The sequence below is a fragment of the Fomitopsis serialis genome (assembly GCF_022376445.1).
Source record: "Fomitopsis serialis strain Sig1Antser10 chromosome Unknown B0H18scaffold_188, whole genome shotgun sequence".
NCBI classification, from domain to species: domain Eukaryota; kingdom Fungi; phylum Basidiomycota; class Agaricomycetes; order Polyporales; family Fomitopsidaceae; genus Fomitopsis; species Fomitopsis serialis.
In genome coordinates, this window is record NW_025955148.1 from 21,881 (window position 1) to 44,366 (window position 22,486).

The 22,486-nt window shown below is 54.9% G+C and overlaps 3 protein-coding genes across 3 annotated transcripts; 2 read left to right on the forward strand and 1 right to left on the reverse strand.

Moving 5' to 3' along the window:
* Positions 1–7,880: 7,880 nt before the first annotated feature.
* B0H18DRAFT_1048780 (protein transporter) lies at positions 7,881–12,350 on the forward strand. The gene is made up of 17 exons (XM_048030879.1): positions 7,881–8,295; positions 8,357–8,426; positions 8,480–8,638; positions 8,689–9,114; positions 9,182–9,456; positions 9,517–9,638; positions 9,692–9,852; positions 9,910–10,017; positions 10,068–10,180; positions 10,231–10,903; positions 10,972–11,060; positions 11,115–11,304; positions 11,360–11,709; positions 11,759–11,816; positions 11,871–11,994; positions 12,047–12,126; positions 12,179–12,350. The coding sequence occupies exons 1-17, from the start codon at positions 7,990–7,992 to the stop codon at positions 12,310–12,312; spliced, it is 3,438 nt and encodes a 1,145-aa protein (XP_047886025.1). The 5' UTR covers positions 7,881–7,989; the 3' UTR covers positions 12,313–12,350.
* A 279-nt stretch (positions 12,351–12,629) lies between these two features.
* B0H18DRAFT_1048787 (salt tolerance down-regulator-domain-containing protein) lies at positions 12,630–17,021 on the reverse strand (the record flags this gene model as incomplete). The annotated part of the gene is made up of 5 exons (XM_048030880.1): positions 15,206–17,021; positions 14,585–15,081; positions 14,319–14,533; positions 14,051–14,268; positions 12,630–13,993 (listed from the first exon to the last, which is right to left on the reverse strand). Coding segments are annotated over exons 1-5 (3,832 nt in total), but the record flags the coding sequence as incomplete, so codon positions are not given.
* Positions 17,022–18,752: 1,731 nt separating this feature from the next.
* B0H18DRAFT_1048799 (uncharacterized protein) lies at positions 18,753–21,266 on the forward strand. Its single transcript, XM_048030881.1, has 8 exons — positions 18,753–19,187; positions 19,242–19,254; positions 19,308–19,479; positions 19,539–19,954; positions 20,011–20,335; positions 20,387–20,396; positions 20,447–20,802; positions 20,852–21,266. The coding sequence occupies exons 1-8, from the start codon at positions 18,764–18,766 to the stop codon at positions 21,230–21,232; spliced, it is 2,097 nt and encodes a 698-aa protein (XP_047886027.1). The 5' UTR covers positions 18,753–18,763; the 3' UTR covers positions 21,233–21,266.
* The last annotated feature ends 1,220 nt before the right edge of the window (positions 21,267–22,486 follow it).

Consider the following 22,486-nt stretch of genomic DNA (forward strand, 5'->3'; position numbering starts at 1 on the left):
CGTTCGAGCTAGGGGATGTGCCTGGACTGGCGAGTAAGCCGGTGACGCAGGTCCTGGATAGCGGGGCGCGCGTAAGTGGGACTACGGTTACGTTTACGAGTGTTGGCACGGGTGGGTGGATCGTAGGTTGAGCGTTGGGCTCAGCATCGGGGAGTGGATATGGACATGATCGCACACGAGATTCACGAGAGACAATGGTAGAAGTACGACTCACGCATAGGACATCTTGCTGTCAGTGGAACAAATCATCTATTCCACTGACTGGTAGTATTTGTATGTGTGGAATCTGCCGCCCGCCCTGCATTCGTGAGTGCAGCGCGAACTGAGGACCGCCGGCCGATACAGATCCATCTGACTGATTAATCAGTGACATACAGACAGATCGCTCTACATTGAGCAGCAGTGCTCTGTGATTGTCAAGATCTACAGACAATGGATACATACAACCTTACAGCCCAGCAATCGACCATGATACCCTGAATTCATAAAAAGAAATGTCTGTGAAGGATCCGAGGCGTTCGCAGCTTGTGAGGACGTCCTCGAAATGTCCGTGAGGTCCGTAGTGACAAGCACGCTTCACCAATGTCTTAAATAATCCACGTCATCCAGTCCGTCGAGTTCCTCACGATTGCAGCCGCGATCTCTCTCGCGACGACACGGTCGGCCTGTTCCGACGGGTGCACTTCGTCGTACCTGCCCACCCAGTTGATCAATCCACAATGTCAAGGTGAACTCCGAGGCAGCATTGAGAGTTTCACGCACCACAAGAAGCTGTCTTGTGCGGTGCCCTCCGCGATGGTACAGTCCGAGGGACCAGACGTGCTCTCGTCCGTCTGGAAGATACACGACTTGATGCAACCAGTGATGTTCAGCGGCGCGGTGCCGTTCAGGTAGTTCCCTGGGTTAGCGTACATGTCCGTGAAGAGGCCGTACGAGTCGAAGTAGCCTGAAACAAGACCGCTGCATCAGACGCTGAAATGGAGTTCCGTGCCACGGGGACTGACCGAGGTGCGCGCCAGGCAGCGACGGGGCCATCGCCTCGAGCCACGCGAGCGCGAGCGCGTTCACGGCGTTGGTGAACTCGGCCATGACGAGGTTCCACTCTGTCGCGTTCCGCTGGGCGGTCCAGTACCCGTTCGGATACGAGTCGGCGGAGTACATGACCGTGTTTTGTAGCGGTAGCATCTAAGATATAATGGCGCTCTGTACAATTCAAGGGCAGGCTCAGCGCTAATTGCTCACGCTCTGGAAGATGAAGTTGCGCGCCCCGTTCTGGTACATGACCTTCACCCAGTCGACCGCGCATCGCGTGGTATTCACGATCGTCACGCCAGGGGTCTGGCCGCCCGTCAGGACGGAGTTCGCCCCAACATCGTTCGTGCCGATCCAGAGCGTGTAGATCGTGCTCGACGGGTCGACGTTGATGGACCCGATCTGCAACTCCTGGATGTACGACGGGATTTGGCCCTCCATGACGGACGAGAACGGGCGGTACGTCAGGTTGTTCGAGCACGTCGCGCCTGCGATGGCGAACGGGTAGAGAGTGAGGTTCGCGTAGTCGGCGACGTAGACCGGCCAGGCGGTGCCGTTATCTCCGGCATGGCCGTACCGCTATGTAGAGCCATGAACATCGATGCTCGCGCAAACGCAGTTTATTTGACCACTCACCACATCCGTGTAAGAGTCACCAAACGTCACCAAGGTCTTGATTTGGCCTGGATCAGGTCCCTGGCCGTTGCTGGTCCGCGCACAGGCGAGGCAGAGGACGAGCGCGGTGAGCAGGGCGAAGGAAACCATCTCCAGTCATGGCGGTCCTCACGCAGACGCTCTCTTTTAACTTGTCCGCGCTTCGTCCAGGGACATACACGGCGATGTCGCTGGGTCCATGCGGGCATTGGTCACGAGTCGGGCCACCGGCCGGCATGCGCTTCTTCTCCCGTCTGCAACGGGTGTGTGTGGACGCTGAGAGGAGGGGCGCTGCCAGAAATGTTCGAGGTATGTCCTTTTGTCGGGAGAACATCCGTTGGCAGCTGCGGTGAGTCAGAGAACCTCGGCAGTAGGCATGCCCGGACGCGTTACGGAAAGTGACGGCAGCGTATGTGAACGTACGCGGCCGCCAGACGGGCAGCGAGGTCCAGAATGCGAACGGGAGGGCCGAGTGCTACCGCTACAGCATCGAAGGTTATTCTTGGATCGGCATGCAAGTTCTGTATCTTCCGTTCGCTTCGCGTAAGTAGAGTTTGACTTTAGACACGGAGCGTTGCTACCCACACGGGCGGCTCGACGACGCCAATCATCGATCCTCTGATCTCGCCGTGCGAGGACGGCTTGACTGGTGCTCTACATTGGCTCTATATGTCGAGTCGTGATGTGCTGGTGTTAGTGCTCGGTTTGGTAAGGGAGTTTGATGGAGACCTTATGTCTAGTTCGGGACGTGTGGGAGGAACTGCTCGTCTGCAAATCCTTGAGTAGATAACATCAGAGTGAAGACGTTACGCACAAAGTTGCACATGTACCATTCGCAGGTTTGTTGAGCACGTTTGTCGACTCTTCAGGAACTTGGATGAGGCCCACTACTTACAAATGATCAGCCCGTGGACGGTAGCGGTGATGTGTTATTTCTACATGAGTACATGACGTTCGGAAACGACCTCTCATGCGTAGCCTCCGTGCAGAACCAACTTACACGTATGCAGGTCCCAGGACATGAGGTGCAAGGCGACGTGGATCACACACCCGTGCACAGGCCAAATCAGATGTACTTGCGGCCGACATGACATTGTCCAGACACGATGTAGGTGCTGGTGCGAACCCCGCTAGTGAGCTCAGCCTGAGGGCAAATGCGGAGGCAAGAGCAGGTTGATGTCTAGTCGGAGGAGGGAATTGGACGAAGTCTTTAAAGTGAAGTTGAGTACAGCTGCAGAACGCCGCCCAGTCGCCGCCACGGCAAGTTGAGGAGGAGGAGGTGGCAAGCCTGGGGTCGTCGGCGCCTCCCCGAGTGCGCGCCTATAACGCCGTTTCTCCGTGTTTCACAAGGTCTCACCAAGGTCTCACACCGTCCATTGACTCTTGCCGTTCTTCTGTGGTATGCAGCGGAGACTAGGATAGCACTATCCTCGGTCAATCTAGTACCGGAACACCACCGAATTCTGGTAATGCTATGATTACCCAGTCCCTTCAAAGCCGTCGACTGTTTTCCCCAAACAGTCCACCGTGGTGTACAAGGCGAGTGTTCAGATATGCTACTCAAAATGAAGATATAGCAATTATAGTGATGACCGGAAGTTGTTTTCAGGCCATATAGGCAGTCATGAGCATTTGTGCGTGTAAGATCCGACACAAACCCCGTGGAGAGCTTTGGTACGAGACTAGGTGCGTATGGCGACCACCGGGCATCAAGACCTGATTCTATCGCGGCCTCAAGGAAACCTGAGCCACTGTGAAATCTTCGCTTGTGAGCTCGGCTCCGCACTTCCTTGTGACGACGTTCTCTGCGGATTTGGTGATGCCATAAGCAGCGCCCTGCGATACTCAGTTGTGTCCTTTGCATAAGGCCACGCTCGCCTCCAAGGATGTCTTTCTTGGTATTGCCGACAACGTCGAGCACTTGCGGAACGAAGGGATCCGCGCCTAGCCGTTCTTCAGTCTCACTGACGTTCATTCAGCTCAACCACATATTGCACGTGGAGAGGAGGGCGCACTAGTGCAATAGCCCACTCAGAATATCCGCTTCTTCAAGGCATGCAGCGTAGTAAAGCAGGGCGTTGAGACGACTTATACTGATCTTCGCCACCCCAGACGATTCGTATAACTATGTAAACGTGTCAGCGAAGCATTCCGAGAAGAGCTGAAAGGACTATCCTGACATAGCTGACGAAATATGCAGGGTTTGCCGCGGAAGCCACATCGACTCGTGAAGCAACGCAGGAGATTCGCTATTGCTGACCTGCGCACCATGACGGGGATCTATAATTGTCGTAACACTCACTCCCGAGTGTGAGCGAGAGTCTGCTTCGTTACCTGGATGCCCTACCGTTCGGCCAAAAATCATCACAGCGGCTGCTGTCTGAACATATGGATGAACGCGTCCATCTCCAGCCTCTGAACCACAACTGAAGTGAGTGCCATTATCTGTCATCTTAGTGTCTGACGTTACCTCGTGGAGTCTATCATTACAGAGGTCTGTCCTAACAATTATTCGGATGGCTCGCGTTGAGAAGTCCGGATCCTCCGTACAGTGTCGGACACTGTAGTCCCGGTATTCGCTCTGATGCATGCGGGCTAGGCTGTAGTGCTCGATGAATTGGTGGTACGTTGTCATGGCCAAGTAGACGTCGCGCGCACTCTTAGACTGGTTCTCTTACTCAGTGTGGGTCTACTTTTCATAGGCTACCCGCCATCGATTGATCTGTTGCTGACCAAGCCATGTTTCGAACCGTACTTGATATTAGATGTGTCTCGTCCGTCGCCCGTCCTCGGCGGACTCCTAGACTCCGGTCCTTCATGTGTCTACGAAGCAGACCCATTCTGCATATTTCTGTTTGACTGGAAACGACGTCATCAGGCTGGTCATCTAGCTATTTCGCTTGCACAGTCTGAAGTACAACACCTTGTCAAGCCGTCTTCCGACGACCGCTTCCAGCCTTGATCCTGAACCACATAGCGCTGGTGTGTTTCGTTCTTGCACAGCCACACAACATACACACGCTGTATTACCCGAACATCCTCATATCAGATACTCACTTTGCAAGCATGGCAGTGCTCAAGCGAGGCCACCCGAGTCGGACAGTTTTTGTGTCGCCGAAGGTGGATATCGGCGCTGAACACTGAGCATTTCGCGGAGGCGGAAAATCTTGCTCTGCTCTAGGGTCTAGGTAACGAACTGGACATATCTTTTCAACTGTCTGCGTCTACTGCTAGTCTCTGGACTCATGGGTGAGTGGCTTTTGCTAACAATAACGAAGCTACATTTCGTTAATGAACTCCACCGGCTGGTACCGGGGTAGGTGTGTAAAGCTGTGGCTACCGCACCCATCACCGGGGATTATACTTATGATTGTCGAAAGAAAGACGTACAATCATCACGGGTGACCGCAGCGGCATTCTATCTGATACAGGCACTTTCATTGCTTGGATGCACCATAGCATGTCATGTTTCCGCGTGATATGCATGGGCCTCTACGCTGACGCGCTCGTCATCGCTTTGTGCGGCATGCATATAATGTGCATTGCTGAGATGATACAACCCCGCAGCTTCGCAGAGCTCTGCTTCCACGACACGTCATGCCTGCCCTCATCCCCGTTGACAATCTCTTGGGCGCGGCTTTCATCGGTATAGTACTCTCAACTGTGTACGTTTACCTCTGATCTTGCTTTGCTGAATCGATGCTAACTATTGCGTCAGGCTTTATGGCGTGTCGTGTCTGCAGACATACTTGTACTATACGCAATACAGCAAAGGCGATAGCCTGCGGCTGAAGCTATTTGTAAGTCCGTCTTTCGCGAGCCCTCCCCCTCAATGGACTCATGACTCATGGAAAACGATGCGTCAGGTTGCCCTCGTCGTGTGAATTGCACATTTTCTCAAATGGTTGAACCTCAGAACGCTGATGTTATCGCCAGCGCCTTGGATACCTTGCATGTCGCGCTGATATCGACCGCGTACTATCACTATACAGTGACAAACTTTGGGGACTCTTCCGCGCTTAAAAGAGTGACTTGGTAAGTGGAAAGCGGATTGGAAAACACGGGACGTTGACTACTTTGCCTTAGGAGTCTTGCGGTACGTGTCATCCGAATAACCCGTAAGTCCATGTCATAGACAGGTGAACAGGTTCAGATAACGTTCGGAGTACGTACCGTTGCGATATCACCAATGCAGGCTTGTGCTAATCAGGGCTCGGTGCATATAGGGCCTTGTGGGGTTGCTGGTGCAATTGTGAGTGTAACAGCCCTGCTGGCCGACGCTAATCTAAGTGGCGCTTTATTAGATTCTTTGCAAAGAGAATTTACGTCCGTAGGTATCACAGATGCTCAATATCGCCTCACGGACACTGATTATTTGTAAGTCGGGAAGCGACGGCTGTTGATTCCTGGAATCATCGTGCGTAGAACCTATTTGTCACAGTAACCCACACTGATCTTTTGAGCCATCTAGGGTCTCCTTGGTTTTGTTGAGCTAGGTATGTAACGATCTATCTTGTATGCTCAACAATGCGACACTTACGGCATGTTGCGTCTCAGGCTGTTCCATAGGTTCGTATTGTTCATGTATGCACTTGCAACAAACTAATGCGTCAGACTACTATCATAGCTTACACCATCGCCGGGTGAGCATACTTTCGGTTACTGGCATTGCGGTGCATGCTCATCTACTTGTAGTTACAGCGATCACTACTTCTCTGTGTCTGGCAAGGAAGGACATGCTGATGTACGTGGCGACATGCTACCGGGTATATTTACGACCTCTCATTCTGCCAACGCACCTAGGCATACACGAGTACAGCACTGACTGCTAACATTGTGTGTGACTTATTGATCGCGGGATGTACCGTGTATTACTTGCGGGAGGGTAGAACGGCTTTTTACCGGTATGTAAACGAGGTACTTGACCATCCCGATGCGAATTAATCATATATACTGGACAGGACAAACAAAGCTGTCACTCTCCTGATGACCTATGCGCTCAGCACATGTGAGTTCTAGACACTCAGACTACCTTGCGCTCGCGCTCTGACAACGTACTGCATTAGGTGTTCTCGCCATGTAAGTCTTCGGCCAAGTGCTGGTCCTGCTCCAGATATCAACCGTGCCTTTCAGGATCTTCAGTCTCGTCTGTCTCATCACCGTACGTACCCGCTATTCTATACACACATTCACCATTGGCATGGCTAACAAGCTCACCGCGGCACCGATTCCAGTGGGTCACAATGAACCAAACGCTGATATACGCCGTATTCTATTGGATACTGATTCGAAGTGAGTAATCTAACGAGCAGGTACTTCCGTATCTGACTATGATACTCGCAGTCTATCCATGCTCCTTCCTATCGACGTATGTTCTGTATATTACTTTCAGTAAAACTGAGATCTGACTACTGACTACTTCCCTAGCCTGAACTCTCGGGAGGCTGTAAGACGCGCTTTCCAGGAAGACAATCCAGCACGCCAGCTCACCAGCCTTGAATCGCAAACTGGCAGTCCTTGTCAGGACAAGGATCGCCTCGAAGTGGCCCGCATGAGACCGTCGTCGAGCCGTGCTTTTGGTCCTTTTCGTTTCACTCCCAACACCCCGCTTCCGAGTCCGGTGTACCGCCTAGCAGAAGACGGTCGGGTTTCGGGTCGTGTCATAGCGTCCGCTACGACTCGGAGTACTGTAGTGTAGAAGCTACAGTACACACTGGCATGCTTTAGTCGAGAACTTTCACGACGTCTCCATGCAAGTGAAAAGTTTGAGCATGTAACTTATATCCTATACAGTATATTATTCACGAGCGCCGCCTATCTCGAGTGCGTGATTGGGAACGAGAACGAGATGAATTCGACAGACTACGAGTCTACTTATGTAAGCTGATGCTTTTAAGTCACGGGTCGGGATGAGACTAATAGCACTGTAAGTACAACTGTCGCTCGTCACAACCGAATCAAGGACACACAATTATGTAGACGTTCATCGATGCAGATGCATCAAGGCTGTTCGAGGCGAAGAACGAACCGTTGGTCACTACAAGTTACTGTAAAGTTGCTTATGTACGTTAGATTCCTTATTACTTATCCAAGATATAACTCAGTAGTGAGTCTAAGATAAATACTTATTTTCAGTAGGCTGGAAATGCGGCATAATCAACAGCGTACACGACGGTGCGGCCACTCTCCCATATCACTACCTCATACTACACCTGGTGTTAAGGCGTTCGGCCGCTCTCAGACCAGTTACGGACGACATACTGGATCACCTCTTGGAGATTTCTCGACGCCCGGAGGGAGTCTATGTCTGAGATCCCTCTACACAAGCTCAGGCACCCCAGAAAGCTATCTAAAGTCGGCTACGAGCGTCTCTCGAACGGCGCACCTTCACCCAACGGTGACGAACCCGGGTCTCCGAGCGACGGCATGCCTCTGAGTCCGCGCGCCGCGGCGTCAGCACGGCGGAAAGGTAAGCGGAGAGAGCGTTACGCTGACGATGCGGACCATCCGGACGAGCAGGCGGGTCTCTTGGGTGACGAGGAGGACGGAGAGTTCAGAGACGACGAAGACCAGGAGCAGAGGGATCATAGGGGGGAACCTTCAACGCCAGTATGTTCTCATTATGATGGCACCAGTATTGATTGTCCTAAGCCTGCAATACGCGAGGTAGCGTTCACCGTGGTCGCGCAAGTTCAAGCCACCACAAGACAAGTCGAGAACAGTGCCGTTCAGACCACCAGGTAGGAGCGCTCGTGTGAACAGAGCTACATTGACTGCATATATGCGCCACCAGAGAAGCAGCGCAACCGCTTCCCGGCGAATATCGTCCGCAACCAAAAGTACAATGCCTTCACCTTCCTCCCGATTGTATTCTATGAACAGTTCAAATACTTCTTCAACCTATATTTCCTACTGGTCGCACTATCCCAATTTATACCCGCGCTCAAGATTGGTATGCCGTTCTGCACGCTCCGGGGTACAGAGTGGCTCACTTGGACACAGGATTCATCGCGACCTATGTTGCTCCCCTTGCCTTCGTCCTATTCGTGACCATGGGCAAAGAAGCGTTTGACGACTACAAGCGGAATCTCCGGGACCGCGAAGCAAATTCCGCGCGCTACCTCATCTTCACGCCGCCTACCACCATCTCCAGGTCCTCGTCTTCCGATTTAGACCGCGACGATGGCCCGCATACACGCTCAGTTCCGTCTTCTGCGCTACGTGTGGGCGATCTCGTCTTGCTGGAGAAGAACCAGCGCGTTCCCGCTGATCTGGTCTTATTGCGCACCTCGGACTCGTCAGGGACTTGCTTCATCAGGACCGACCAACTTGACGGCGAGACGGACTGGAAGCTGCGCGTCGCAGTGCCCACGTGCCAGAAGCTGCCGTCCGAGCGGGAGCTCATGGACCTTGACGCGGAGATCTATGGTGAGTGGTTTCCATACGTCGATTCCATGCCTAGTCACAAATGCACGGTCATGGGATGATCTCGTAGCGGACGCGCCCACGAAGGATATCCATACGTTCATTGGCACGTTCACGATCAACTCACCCCGGTCTGCCGACGACGACGATGTACCCATGGTCCAGGTACCTACCGTCGAGCCCCTCAGTGCGGAGAATGTTCTGTGGGCGAACACTGTCCTTGCGGCTGGCTCTGCTGTTGGATTCGTCGTCTACACTGGCCCTGAGACACGTGCAGTCATGAACACGAGCCACCCTGAGACGAAGGTGGGTTTACTAGACTTGGAGATCAACCGACTCGCCAAGGTCAGTGCGCTCGCAGCAGTCCACCCGAGAATTTAACGTACCATACCCACTACTGATCAGATTCTGTGCGCGGTGACTTTCGCTCTGTCGTTCGCTCTTGTTGCTCTGAATGGCTTCCGTGGACTGTGGTATATCTACATTTTCCGCTTCCTCATCCTATTCTCGTCCATCATCCCGATCAGGTACGTGCAATTAACCTCCATACGTAAACTAGGTGCGACGAATTATATTCTAGTCTACGCGTGAACCTGGACATGGGCAAGACGGTGTACGCGCAACAGATCATGAAGGACAGTGAGATCCCAAATACGATCGTCCGTACAAGTACGCTGCCCGAGGAACTCGGCCGCATAGAGTATCTGCTCAGTGACAAGACCGGGACCCTGACGCAGAACGGTAGGCATTCCGTACCAAATTCTGCCGCGTCGACCGATTGACGCAGCGCATGCATAGAGATGGAGATGCGCAAGCTGCACATGGGTACTGTGTCGTACGGATATGACTCCATGGACGAGGTTGTGCATCAGCTTGCCGTAGCCTTTGGAGCATCTTCAGAACAAGGTATTGGAGGTGACCATAACTCACGGTGTTGTTGCTCATACAATGGCCAGCGCACAAACGCATAGGCTCTACCACAACGGGTGCGCAGCTTGCCACGAGGGGGCGTCGAGATATGTCCTCTCGTGTGCATGATGTCGTTCTCAGCCTTGCTCTTTGCCATAATGTGCGCCTCCAAATTACTCTTCACGACCGAACGCCAATCCAACTTTTCAGGTCACTCCGGTAACGAACGATGACCGCACCGTGACTTATCAAGCGTCTTCTCCGGACGAAGTAGCGATCGTCAAGTGGACTGAGTCCGTCGGCTTAACACTCACGTATCGCGACCGCACGCGGATCGAATTGCAGACGCCCTCCGGTTCCCGCATCACTTACGACGTGCTCGACCTCTTCCCGTTCACTTCTGAGTCTAAGCGCATGGGCATCATCGTACGCGACATCCAGTCGGGCGAAATCACCTTCCTGCAGAAGGGTGCCGATGCTGTCATGGCGCGTATCGTACAGCGGAACGACTGGCTTGAGGAAGAGTGCGCGAACATGGCCCGTGAGGGTCTCCGGACGCTTGTCATGGCGCGCCGCAAGTTGAGCGAACAATCGTACGCACTCTTCAAGGAGCGCCACCACCAGGCAAGCATCAAGCTCGAAGGTCGGAATGAGGCCATGACTACTGTGGTGTCGGAACTGCTCGAACGCGACTTGGAGCTGCTCGGTCTGACTGGTGTCGAGGACAAGCTGCAAGACGAGGTCAAGTCAACACTGGAGTTGTTGCGGAACGCTGGCATCAAGATCTGGATGTTGACGGGTGACAAGATTGAGACTGCGACGTGTATCGCGATATCGACGAAACTTGTCGCGCGGAATCAGTACATCCATCAAGTTGCGAAATGTTCGTCAGTTGTTACCTCTATCCATCGGGCGGCGTGCTCACGTTTCAACCACTGTCGGTATGATTAGTGAAGACGGCGACCGAAGTTCGAGACCAGCTGGAGTTTCTACAAAACAAGCTGGATTGTTGTCTTGTGATCGACGGGGAGTCTCTGCAGGTCGGTTCTTCCAGACCTGCGCCTGGGTGTAGCACCGTTGACAATGATTTGTAGCTGTGTCTGAACTTGTTCAAGAACGAGTTCATCGAGATCGCCACGAAGCTCTCCGCTGTCGTAGCATGTCGTTGTTCGCCTACCCAAAAGGCTGATGTGGCACGCTTGATCCGGCACCACACCAAGAAGCGTGTTTGCTGTATTGGCGACGGAGGCAACGACGTCAGCATGATTCAGGCTGCAGATGTTGGTGCGTAAAGCAACACAGATGACAAATGACCATCATCCAACTGGCTTGTTGTCAGGCGTCGGTATTGTTGGCAAGGAGGGGAAACAAGCATCTCTTGCTGCCGATTTCTCCGTCACCCAGTTCAGCCATCTTACGAAGCTTCTCCTTTGGCACGGGCGCAATTCGTATCGTCGCTCCGCGAAGCTCGCCCAGTTCGTCATCCACCGTGGACTTATCATCTCCGTGATGCAGGCTGTGTTCTCTGCAATCTTCTACTTCGCGCCTATAGCACTTTACCAGGGCTGGCTGATGGTGGGATACGCTACTGTGTATACGATGGCGCCTGTCTTCTCCCTGGTGCTGGACCGGGACGTCAATGAAGATCTCGCCTTGCTGTATCCGGAGCTGTACAAAGAGCTTACGAAGGTCTGTTGATCTCTTACGACCCTGTCGTCGAGGCTCACGCTGCTTGCAGGGTCGGGTGTTGTCGTTTAAGACGTTCTTCATGTGGCTCATGATCAGCGTCTACCAAGGTACGTCTGACTTCCTTACCTTATTGTAGGGCCCCATGCCTCATTTACGTCTAGGTGCCGCGATTATGATCATGTCCCTCGTGTTATTTGAGAACGAGTTCCTGAACATCGTCTCAATATCATTTACGGCGCTGATCCTGAATGAGCTCATCATGGTGGCATTAGAGATAACGACATGGTGAGTGGAACACCGTCTTTTCTCATCGCGCGACTTACATTAGGTGCACTAGGCACGTCTACATGGTGATTTCGGAGGTCGTGACGTTGTTCTTCTATGTCATCAGTATTGCGTTCCTCCCTGAGTACTTCGGTATGTCCAGCTGATGTAGCCATCGACGCATGCATACTGACCACACTGCTAGACCTCACCTTTGTCATCTCGGTGCGATTCGCTTGGAAAGTCGCAGTGATTGTGGCAATCAGCGCATTCCCTCTCTACATCATCAAACTTATCCGTAGTCGAATAGCACCAGCAGCATCTAGCAAACTGCTGTAATTTATGCCTTGCTTATGGAATTACGCGGAGATACGATCTTTAATGCATTTATATTGTTGTCAGTGTCATGCGGGTCAATAAGGATCATTGCAGGTAAGATGCGAGATGAAGTGGGTAACTGAAAAGACCGTCAAAATGCACTCAACTACCACTGTGAGGAGGAGGCGAAGGATTGTGAGCAGTGAAAGCATTAGCGAAGAAAGGTGTCGAAGGGTGCCACTCAGGGTTCGATGTCCAGATCGGATGTCCAATGGGAGGCGGCGGACGATTAGATGCAAAGCCAGGCGGTCCATGAGGCCCAGGAGCTCCCCAGGGTCCGGGAACCGAGCTACGCGGGCTTCCCCATCCTCCTCCTACTGGAGCGGGGGCGACAGCGCGGCGGCTCGGTGCCTGCACAACCTCATCGTCGTCCGCAGCGAGCGCAGACGAGCCTAGCACACCCTTTGGACTGGGCGAACGACGACTTGGTGATGTGGAACCAGAGCCCGACGCGTCAGCGGACGGCCGTGCAATGGGCGCGATGGGCGCAATTGGGCGAGTGATGGGGCCAGGATCGGCCGCAGGAAGACGACTCGTACTGGGAGTGAGATGCGTCGGCGAGGTCACTGTGTTGCCAGAGCGGTTGGGAGGCGCAATAGGTGCTGGAGGACCGATAGGAGTTGGGGGTGCAATGGCGGAGGGCGGAGCAATGGGAGCAGGCGGAGGGACGTTCCGTACAAACGGTGCGTCGTACGGTATGCCATTGCCGAAGGTTCGCGGCATCGCGGATGGCCCCAGAGGCGGTGGCGGGCCCTGCTGCATCGACGGACCAGGGCCCATACCGAAGGGACCCGGCGTGAACGGTCCGCGTGGAGACATTACAGGAGGCATTACACCCGGTGAGAACATGGGAGGCCCTTGGGGAGAGAGGTGGTTCGGAACATGCGCAGGCATCGGCTGCGGCGCCGTATGGTTTGTCACCACCGTCACGCGGGGCTGCTGAGGACGAGGTGGCTGGATGATGGGAGGAGCGGGAGTGGCGGGTTGCTGGGCGGGCGTAGGCTTGTTAAGGATCTTCTTCGACGGCGCAGCGTGGTTTGGCGACCGCTGAGAGGGGCCTGCTGTGTTAGCATTCCGAGGCGAAGTAGGTGGACGTGCATTGCGCGAGGCTGCGCGCTGCTGCTGCTGCTGTTGCTGAGCAGCACGCTCGCGCTCACGCGCCTCTCGCTCTGCCTTCTCCTTCTCCGCCTTTTCCCTCTCGGCTTTCTCCTTCTCCTCGCGCTCCTTCGCAAGCCGTTCCTCCCGTTCCTTGCGCTCCTTCTCTTCTCGTTCGCGCTTCGCAGCAGCAGCAGTGGCGCGCTCGGCGGCAGCCTTGGCTTCGCGCTCCTCGCGTACCTTGCGCTCGCGTTCTTCCTGCGCCCGTCGCTCTGCTTTGCGCTTCTCCTCCTGCTCCTTGCGCTTGCGTTCTCGCTCTGCCTCGCGCTCGCGCTCTTCAGCTAGGCGCTTCCGCCGTTCCTCCTCTTTGCGATGCTTCTCCTCCTCGGCTGCCTTCCGCACCGCTTCACGGCGTGCACGCTCCTCCTCACGCTTCTTGCGCTGCTCCTCCTCCTGCGCCGTCTGCTTTGCCTTGAGTTCTGCGTCCTCGGCTGCCTTCTCAGCCGCCTTGGCTGCGCGCTCCTCATCCTTCGCCAGCTTCTGCTGACTGTGGCGAGCAGAGGTAAGGACGTGAGTAGATAACCGGATAGACAGCATGACGCACCGCTTCTTCTCCTTCTTCTTCTGGTTCTGCGTCTGTTTCTTGGCCTCCTTTTCTTTGCTGTTCTTATCCTCCTCGTCGAGCTCGCGAAGGAGTTGCAACTGGCGCTCCTGCGCAACCTTTTCACGGTACGCCTGGAGCACCCGCTGCTCGAACATTCGTGCTGCAAAGATGGAGAACATCCGCTTGCCTTCCTCCATCTTCTGCTCCTCCGTCATCACCTACTGCGGGGTCAGACGCCTGTCACACGACTGAGCGCACAGATACGGACCTCCTCCTCGTCCTCATCTTCGTCGTCCTCGTCGTCCTCGTCGTCATCCTCATCTCCGTCGTCATCATCTTCATCCTCGCTCTCATCCTCGACGTCCTGCACGGCCTCATCCTCGCGCTGCATCCGCCGCTCAGCCAGCTGCTCCATCATCTCGAGAAACTTCTGGCCGTCGTTCTTCAGCAGGTCATCGGCTACGGTGAGGATGTTACCTGCTCCTGTAAACGTGAGATGAGAGGCCGGACGAAATGTAGCTGCGCGCTACTCGCCTGTGACAGTGAGGCTGTTGCCAAAGTGGCCCAAACCATCACGGCCGTTCGCCTTTGTCCCGTTGGGCATGGCGCGTCGTCGATGGGACGGCGCCCGCCGATCGGGTTGTGGCTTGACGTCGTCCTCGTCTGCCGCATCCGCCTCCTCCTCGTCCTCTTCCTCCTCCTCATCGTCCTCCTCATCGTCATACTCCTCCTCCTCATACTCATCCTCCTCACCGTCGTCCTCATCAAACTCGCTCTCGGGCGGCTTGACGGGCTTGCGGCCATTGGTCATGACGGCCCCTTTCGGGCGTGTGGCGGGATGGGCGGGAGCATGGGGATCAATGACGACGCCGTTCTTGTCGAGCTCAACGCTGCCTGGAAAGGGTCCTGGGCCTTGCGGAGGAGGGAGCGTGCCGCCAGAGGAGATGTAGCGCTGCTGGTAGTTCGCGTACTGTTCTAGCTCCTCATAATAAGCATCGTACAGTACCTCCAGCTCTTCTTCTATTGCACTCCTATCCCGAAACACGCGTCACGCAACAACGGAGGTGCACGATGCAGACACAGCGGGATTGGGTACGAGAGCCGATGCCGAGCGTCAGTAAAAATTTTCGTGCAAAGGGGGAGAGGCACACGGACCGCTTCCTACCGCAGACAGCGCAACTACAGCTGTGCTTCTGCTGCTCCTTCATCTTCTTGAGGACGGCCTCTTTCTCGATTTTCACGAGATTCCGACGCTCCTCCTCGCCCAGCCCAAGCCAGAAGTCTTTGATGCGCTCCCGCTCCTCTGTCGTGCTCGTACTCCATATCTTGTTATTTTTCGCCGTACCTCCCCCTCCTGTTCCGTTCGCTGGGGGACGCGGTTTGTGAGGTGCGGAGGCGTTCGAAGATGGTGGCGATGGATGGTGATGAGTATGATTATGCTGGTACGCGTGGGAGGTAATGGGGGCCTTGGAGGCTGCGCGACGACTAGGGGGTGGGTTGGCGGCTGGCGCGGGGGCAGCATAGGACATAGGCTGCTTGCCCGCCGCGCGCGACGACGGCGGAGGGTTGGACGACGGCGGAGGTCGCGCGGTCGGCATTGAGTTGTGAGCAGAGGATGGCGGCGGCGAATTTCCCACAGCCGCGTCGCCCGGCGTCTCCGGCCGCAGCCGGCCGGGGGCCTCCGCGCTGGCCGGCCGCGGTGGCTGTCGTTTCTTTTTCTTCGGCTTTTTCTTTCGCCCTGGCATATATTCCGGGCCGAACCCGCCGCCGCCTCCGCTCGACGGCGGCGCGTCGCGCGCGTACGTTGCCGCCGCGCGACGAACGTCGTCGACGTCGTCGAAGTCGTCGAGCTCGTCCTCGCTGTAGTAGTCGTCCTCCGCGTAGCCTTCTTCGCCGTACTCGTTCAGCAGCACGACGTTCGTCGGCGAGAGCGCGTCGCCCTCTCCGAGGGGGTGCAGCCCGTTCGCCGCCGCTGCCTGCTCCATCGCCAGACTGAACGCCGGGTCCGAGAACATTGCCGGGTCGAAGGGCACCGTCGTCGGGTACGCGCCCGCCGCGTACCGCGTGCTGTGCTTCGCGCCGCCACCGCCCGCGCCGGCGTGGATTTGCTGCGCGATCGCATACATCGCCTGCGTCTTTTCGTCGCCGTCACCATACGCGCTCAGATGCAAGTAAGTGTTCCGTACAAAGCTCCGTATGTGGTCCGGCAACTGCTCCAGGTACTCCTCGTCAAACCGGCCCTCCGCGTCCGGCTCGATCCCGCGCGTGAGGTGGTTCACTGTGGCGGCCAGGTCCGCTTCTGTCACCATTCCCGGGTTCTGGCGGGCGACGGCGGCGAGTGAGGCAGAGAGCGACGCGGTCGTGGATAGGTGCACGGACTCGAGCGAGGCTGTCGTGGACAAGTGCAGGGACTCTGGAGACAGGCCCGACCGGGACGCAGACCGCGTCTCGGGCTCCGCACTCACCAGCTGCGCCTGGATGTCGTCGTCCTCGCCGTACAGCCTGTCCTCGAACACCATGCCCTGGAAGGCGGGGTCGAGGTTTCCCTTGGTCTTCTTTTTCTTCTTCTTCTTGCCGTTTACCGTGGGTGCGGGCGTGGGCTCGGCCACTGGCATAGGTGCCGACGGCGGCGCAGGGACGACTGTGGGTCGCGAGACGGGTACGGCCGCCTTCTTGGCTTTGCCGGTAGCCATTGTTCGGGATCAGAGGCTGAGAATGGGCGGTAAGCAGGCAGAAGACTGCGAGAGCTCGGTGGAGGATGAAGCACCAGAAGCAGGCCGGAAATGGTGTGGGCTGTGCACTGCAGAAGCAGCTCCCAAGCAAACTACCGTTGAAGACAAGTGAAGGATATGCAGCAAAGTCAGTGCGCAAGCTGAGATGGGAGTCTGCACTTTCGAGGAGATGGTCAAGATTCAAGACTGGGAGAGCAGGGCGTCGCGCGATTGGCGCTGGCTGTAGAGAGTCACGTGAAGAGCAGTGCACGGGGTCCCACCGGAGTAGTGTTATTCTACGTAAGTACCAAACAATAGATGCCTGGTATTCTTCTCCTCGCTCTCACTCCCAGCGCGGTCGCCGAGGTGTGCTCGCCCCCCTTGTTCTACGGGCATGCTGTAGCTGGTTTAAAACAGACTTGACAAGGCAGCAGCAGCAACATCTCGGACGAGCGACCGGAGCGCCTCTATACTTGTTGCATAACCGTTGCGGCATCGATGCCCAGCGCAGGGAAACTCGCCATGATCTGTCCTGGATGCCGGAAAGACGTGAGATCGCTTGAACTTCGCTGCGACGCTCTGGTTCGAGTGCGTGCTGGACTATTCGAGTATGTGTCATGTTCAGCGACACGCAGCATTGGGTATGGGAATCAGACATCCGTCAATTGCGGGATTGGTACGAGACTTTGCTGGATCAAAGATGTGTCGAGTACCTAACATCGAGTGCAGGCTCGCAGCATGGGTATCCCTCTCCATGAGCTGGAATAGGTGCGTGCGCTTGCTACTCAGTCCGCCTGTAATTAGATAGGCACATATACAAGGACAACTGCATGACTATGGTCGTCGAGCCCTTCGTCCAACCTGCCTATCACGTCTATTTGATCAATGGTGCGGCTCGCACGTCTGCATATCTGTGTGTGACATACCCGTGTTACGTGTCTAGCAGTTCCTGCAACACGTCCTGAACTCTACACACAAGCTCTTTGCAGTGTTCGGCGCAACGTCTCCCATTCTGGCAGTTCTGTACCAGTGTGTTTGCAGGCCCAGGCTTGTTGCGGCGATGAGCGACCATGTGCCACATATCACCTCTATGACTTTCGCACCTACGTCTTGTCTGGCAAGTTCCATGCCGGCTGCAGATTATAGGTCCCCATAATGGACAACTTTACGTTTCGGGACCATGGCATCTCGCAGGTCGAAGCATCATCACCGATGAGGATGAGGCTCGAGTCTTTGCAGCTTGCGGTAACACACGGGGCGCTGAGCAACCGGACGGTGGACAGTCCGATTCGCAGGCCATCGTCACCTCTCGTCCTCGCGCTCTATCATTAGAGATGTGCGCGCATCGGCTATACGGGTGATAACTAATGTTTCGATGATGAGTGGATAGCAGCTCAGGTTCAGTTGACAATAACCGCGGTATGCGCTTACTCGCCATCAGCCAGTGCAGACCTAAGACTCAGTCGTCTCGGGTACGTCTCGCCGTTATCTCTTGTAGCAAGAGGCTCGTAATGTTCTCCCAACAGTTGCACCTTCATCTTGAAGCGGTTGACACCGGACTTCAGATCAAGTCATACTATTCAAAGGATACCGAGAGCGTGTAGTGGTACCGGGCTCGTACTCACCATCGCGGCGTGCTACTCAACTACCTTGGTCGTCATTAATGATACCCTGCTACCTGTCCAATTGTCCAAGCAACACTGAAGATACGGTGACTGGGCGCAAAGGCTTGCTCAGCCATCTAGTCTTCTCGGGCATGACGGTGCGAAAAAAAGGACAACCCGGCCGACGCTGGGGGTGAATCCCAGCGAGCATGTGAGTGGGTGCCGTGCGTCTTCATCGCTTGTGCGCGAGTTGGTGGCGTACCGCGGGGATTGCACTATACAGATTCTGACTCTGTCCATCTACACCCAGTTGCGATCGCACCCAATGTTGAGCGCTGAGCGCAGCAAGCATGTCTGCATTATGGTTCAAACGATAGGCGTCCGTGGGCATACTTGAAATGCGCCTCCCAGCGGGTTCATTCTTTGCGCCGAACTACTCCCTAGACCATTCCCTCGAGATGCGACCGTACGATTTCCGCGCAGCGACCCTCCTATCGCTCACCTCATCGTGGTTGTTTCCTCTTGCCTTGTGTTCCGTGCTTACCGCTTATAACGTACAAGGACCCTTGACTGTCGGCTCCGCGACATCGACGAGTGATACTGCAGCAGGAACAGCCATGTACGACCCCCCATATGGGTCTTATAGCGGCTATGCTGCGTACAACCCCATCGTCCTCGCGCCGCCTGCCGTCCCTTCTAACTTGTCGACTCGATACGATCTGGTGCTGCCGGGAAGCGCCTCCGATGTCCAAGGACTGAGCATCCCGCAAAGTGGTTCGTTCTTAGGCTTTTCAGTCGAGATGTCGGTAGCCACCCAAGTCAGTAAGTGACGCAGTAGCTGAAGGTGTATCTTGCGACTGATGTTTGGTTTGCAAGTTGGCATCAACGCGTAAGCCGTGTTTCGACGATGCTACCTGCTAGATCTTAATTCCTTTGGTGTAGCTCATTTCTACAGGTGTCTTTCTTAAACCTTATGCAACTTGTAGCGCAACGTGGCGGAAGCGTCAACGTTCGTGTAGGGGGTAATACTCAAGATTACGCGGTCGAAGTCACAGAAGTCACAGACAATCGTGGCATATGCATCAAAAAGGACATCGACGACACTCGTAATCCAGTGAGTTTCACCATACAAGAGGCTTCGAATTGATAGGCTTAAACTCGCGTACTTCTCAGACAGACACACCGACTCTGCTTTTCACACCCGAATTGCTCTACATGCTATCGAACGTATCCGCGCTCGTCAATGTCAATTGGTGGCTCGGCATCCCATTCAATGACACCTCCAATTGGCGACTGGGAATCGCCGAGACCGGCGAAGCTGTCCTCGGCGACAGGTTGCTGGGGTTCCAGGTCGGTAACGAACCCGACCTTTACGCCTTGCACGGGCACCGGGCTGCAAACTACAGCGTCTGGGACTATTTTGGGGAGTTCGCTGAGATCGTCGAAGCGATTGCTGCCGACGACAACATACCGATGCGTAACAACCTCATCGCACCGAGCGTGAGCGGAACATGGACGCCCGAAGATGTCTGGAACACCGGCTTTCTGACGTCATATGATTCGAGCCTCGGTGCTCTAGCTGTTGAAAAGTATGACTTCCAACCCATATGAGACTTCTATCTAATGCTCGTGTCAAAACCGATAGGTATCCTGACGACAACTGCGCTGCCCTATATCCCGGCGGTGATTTCGGCCCCGCAAAGGACCCACAAGGCGTATTCGCCAATTATCTCAATCACACGTCCGGCCAATTGTTGGTTCAGCCCTACCTCGCGTCTACAGCGCTAGCCCAACAAAATGGGAAGCCGTTCTACATGTTTGAAACGAACACAGCGAGCTGCGGAGGCTTTCCGGGCGTCAGCGACAGTTTCGGTGCGGCTTTATGGGCAGCCGACTACGCTCTGCAGATGGCATACAGCAATTTCTCAGCTGCAAATCTTCACGTTGGCGGCCTGAGCGATTCATATAACGTGGGTGGTTCTCACATTAGAGCGGTAGCTTCATTCTAACATTAGGTATAGCCCTTCATCCGTACGGTCACTCAAACATACAGCGATGACTTACTGATCGTCCATCTATAGCACCGCCAACGAATGAGTCATTGTTCCAGGGCTGGACGATCGGTCCGGTATTTTACTCCGTACTGGCCGTAGCAGAGGCTCTCGGCTCCTCCAACACTTCCCGCGTGATTGACCTCAATGCCAACAATGGCAGCATCTACACGCCCGCGTACGCTATCTACGAGAACAACGCCCTCGCAAGGCTAGCGCTCTTCAACTACGTCTCGGATGCCAGTGGGGCTAGTAATGTCACTGCGACCATTTCTATCGATGGCGGTCGAATGGGCGAGCAAGTAAGCACCCCGCAAACCGTGAAGATCAAGTACCTCGCGGCAGAAAGTGTTGCCGTCAAGGAGAATATCACTTGGGCGGGTCAGGTGCGGAACCTTGTCGTACCACGACAGTGTATTACTGAATATTGGGCAGACCCTAGGCAGTCGATTCGAAGTCGATGGCCGCCTCAAAGGCGGAGAGAATGTGCAGACCGTGCAGTGCGATACGTCCTCCGGCACTTGTCAAGTGAACGTTCCCGCACCGGGGTTGGCCCTCGTCTTCCTCTCCGACACCGCCTACGAGGAGGTCGAGCCAAGCAGCGTGGTTACGTTTGCGACCACGTCTGTAACCAACCCACTTGTGACTGTGACCGTCAACCCAAGCGTGCTTTCCACATCGAACGGGAACGGAAGCATCGTCCTCGGGGCTACGGACCACAGCAACAGAGCGGTGCCGAGAGGTAGTGTGGGTGTCGGTTTGTCGGTTCTCCTTGCAGCAGCGACGAGCTTTGTGTTGCTCAAGCGAATGGTGTGAGTGATGGCAGTTAGTGCTGTATGGACATCGGAATTGTGCGTCCATAGTTCGGATGTGACAAGCGACTGTTGTGATAGGCGGCGCTCGGCGTGAATATATAAAATATACCTGCGTAAGGAGAGACGTCGTGGAAGTCCTCGACTTCCACGCAGTACAAATGAGGTTCGACAAAAGCATGTATACTGCAGCTTCTACACTGCCGTATTCGCAGCAGACACTATGATACGGCCCGAGTTCCGACCGTCTTCTGCGAGGCGGTACACAGGAAGCGGGGTGTTGGGAGTAAAGGGGCCAAAAGCGCGGCTCGACGGTCTCGTTCGGGCCGCTTCGGGAGGGTCCTTGTCCTTGTCGGGACTGTCAACTTGCGTTTCAAGGCTGCTGAGCTCGCGGGCTGGAATGTCTTCCTGGAAAGCGCGTCTCACAGCCTCTCGAGAGTTCAAGCTGAGGGAGCAGTCAGTAGTCAATATTACTGAAAACAAAATTTAGAGCATACGTCGATAGGAAAGAGCATGGATAGACTGTGATTATCATAGTCAGATACAGAAGTGTCTGCTAGTCGGATTACTCACTTCGAATCAGTATCCAATAGAATACAGCGTATATCAGCCCTTCGCCCAGTGTGACCCACTGAAACCAGCGCCGTGGTGAGATTATGAGCCACGCTGACGGCGAATGTACGTATAGAATGGTCAGGCACGTACGGTGATGAGACAGACAAAGCTGAAGATCCTGGAAAGTACGGGTGAGATCTGGAGTAGGAACAACACCTGGCCGAAGACTTACATGGCGAGAACACCTAATGCAGTACGTTTTCAGAGCGCGAGCGTAAGGTAGTCTGAGTGTCTAGAACGCACATGTGCTGAGTGCATAGGTCATCAGAAGAGTGACGGCTTTGTTTGTCCTGTTCAGTGTATACTATGAGTATCACATGGTCGAGTACCTCATTTTCCATACCGATAAAAAGCCGTTCGACCCTCCCGCAGATAGTACACAGTACATCCCGCGATCAATAAGTCACACACAATGTTAGCAGTCAGTGCTGTACTCGTGTATGCCTAGGCGCGTTGGCAGAATGAGAGGTCATAAATACCCGGTAGCATGTCGCCACGCACATTCGCATGTCCTGCCTTGCCAGACACAGAGAAGTAGCGATCGCTGTAACTACAAGTCGATGAGCATGCACCACAACGCCAGTGATCGGAAGTATGCTCACCCAGCAGCGGTGTATGCTATGGTAGTAGTCTGACGCGTTAG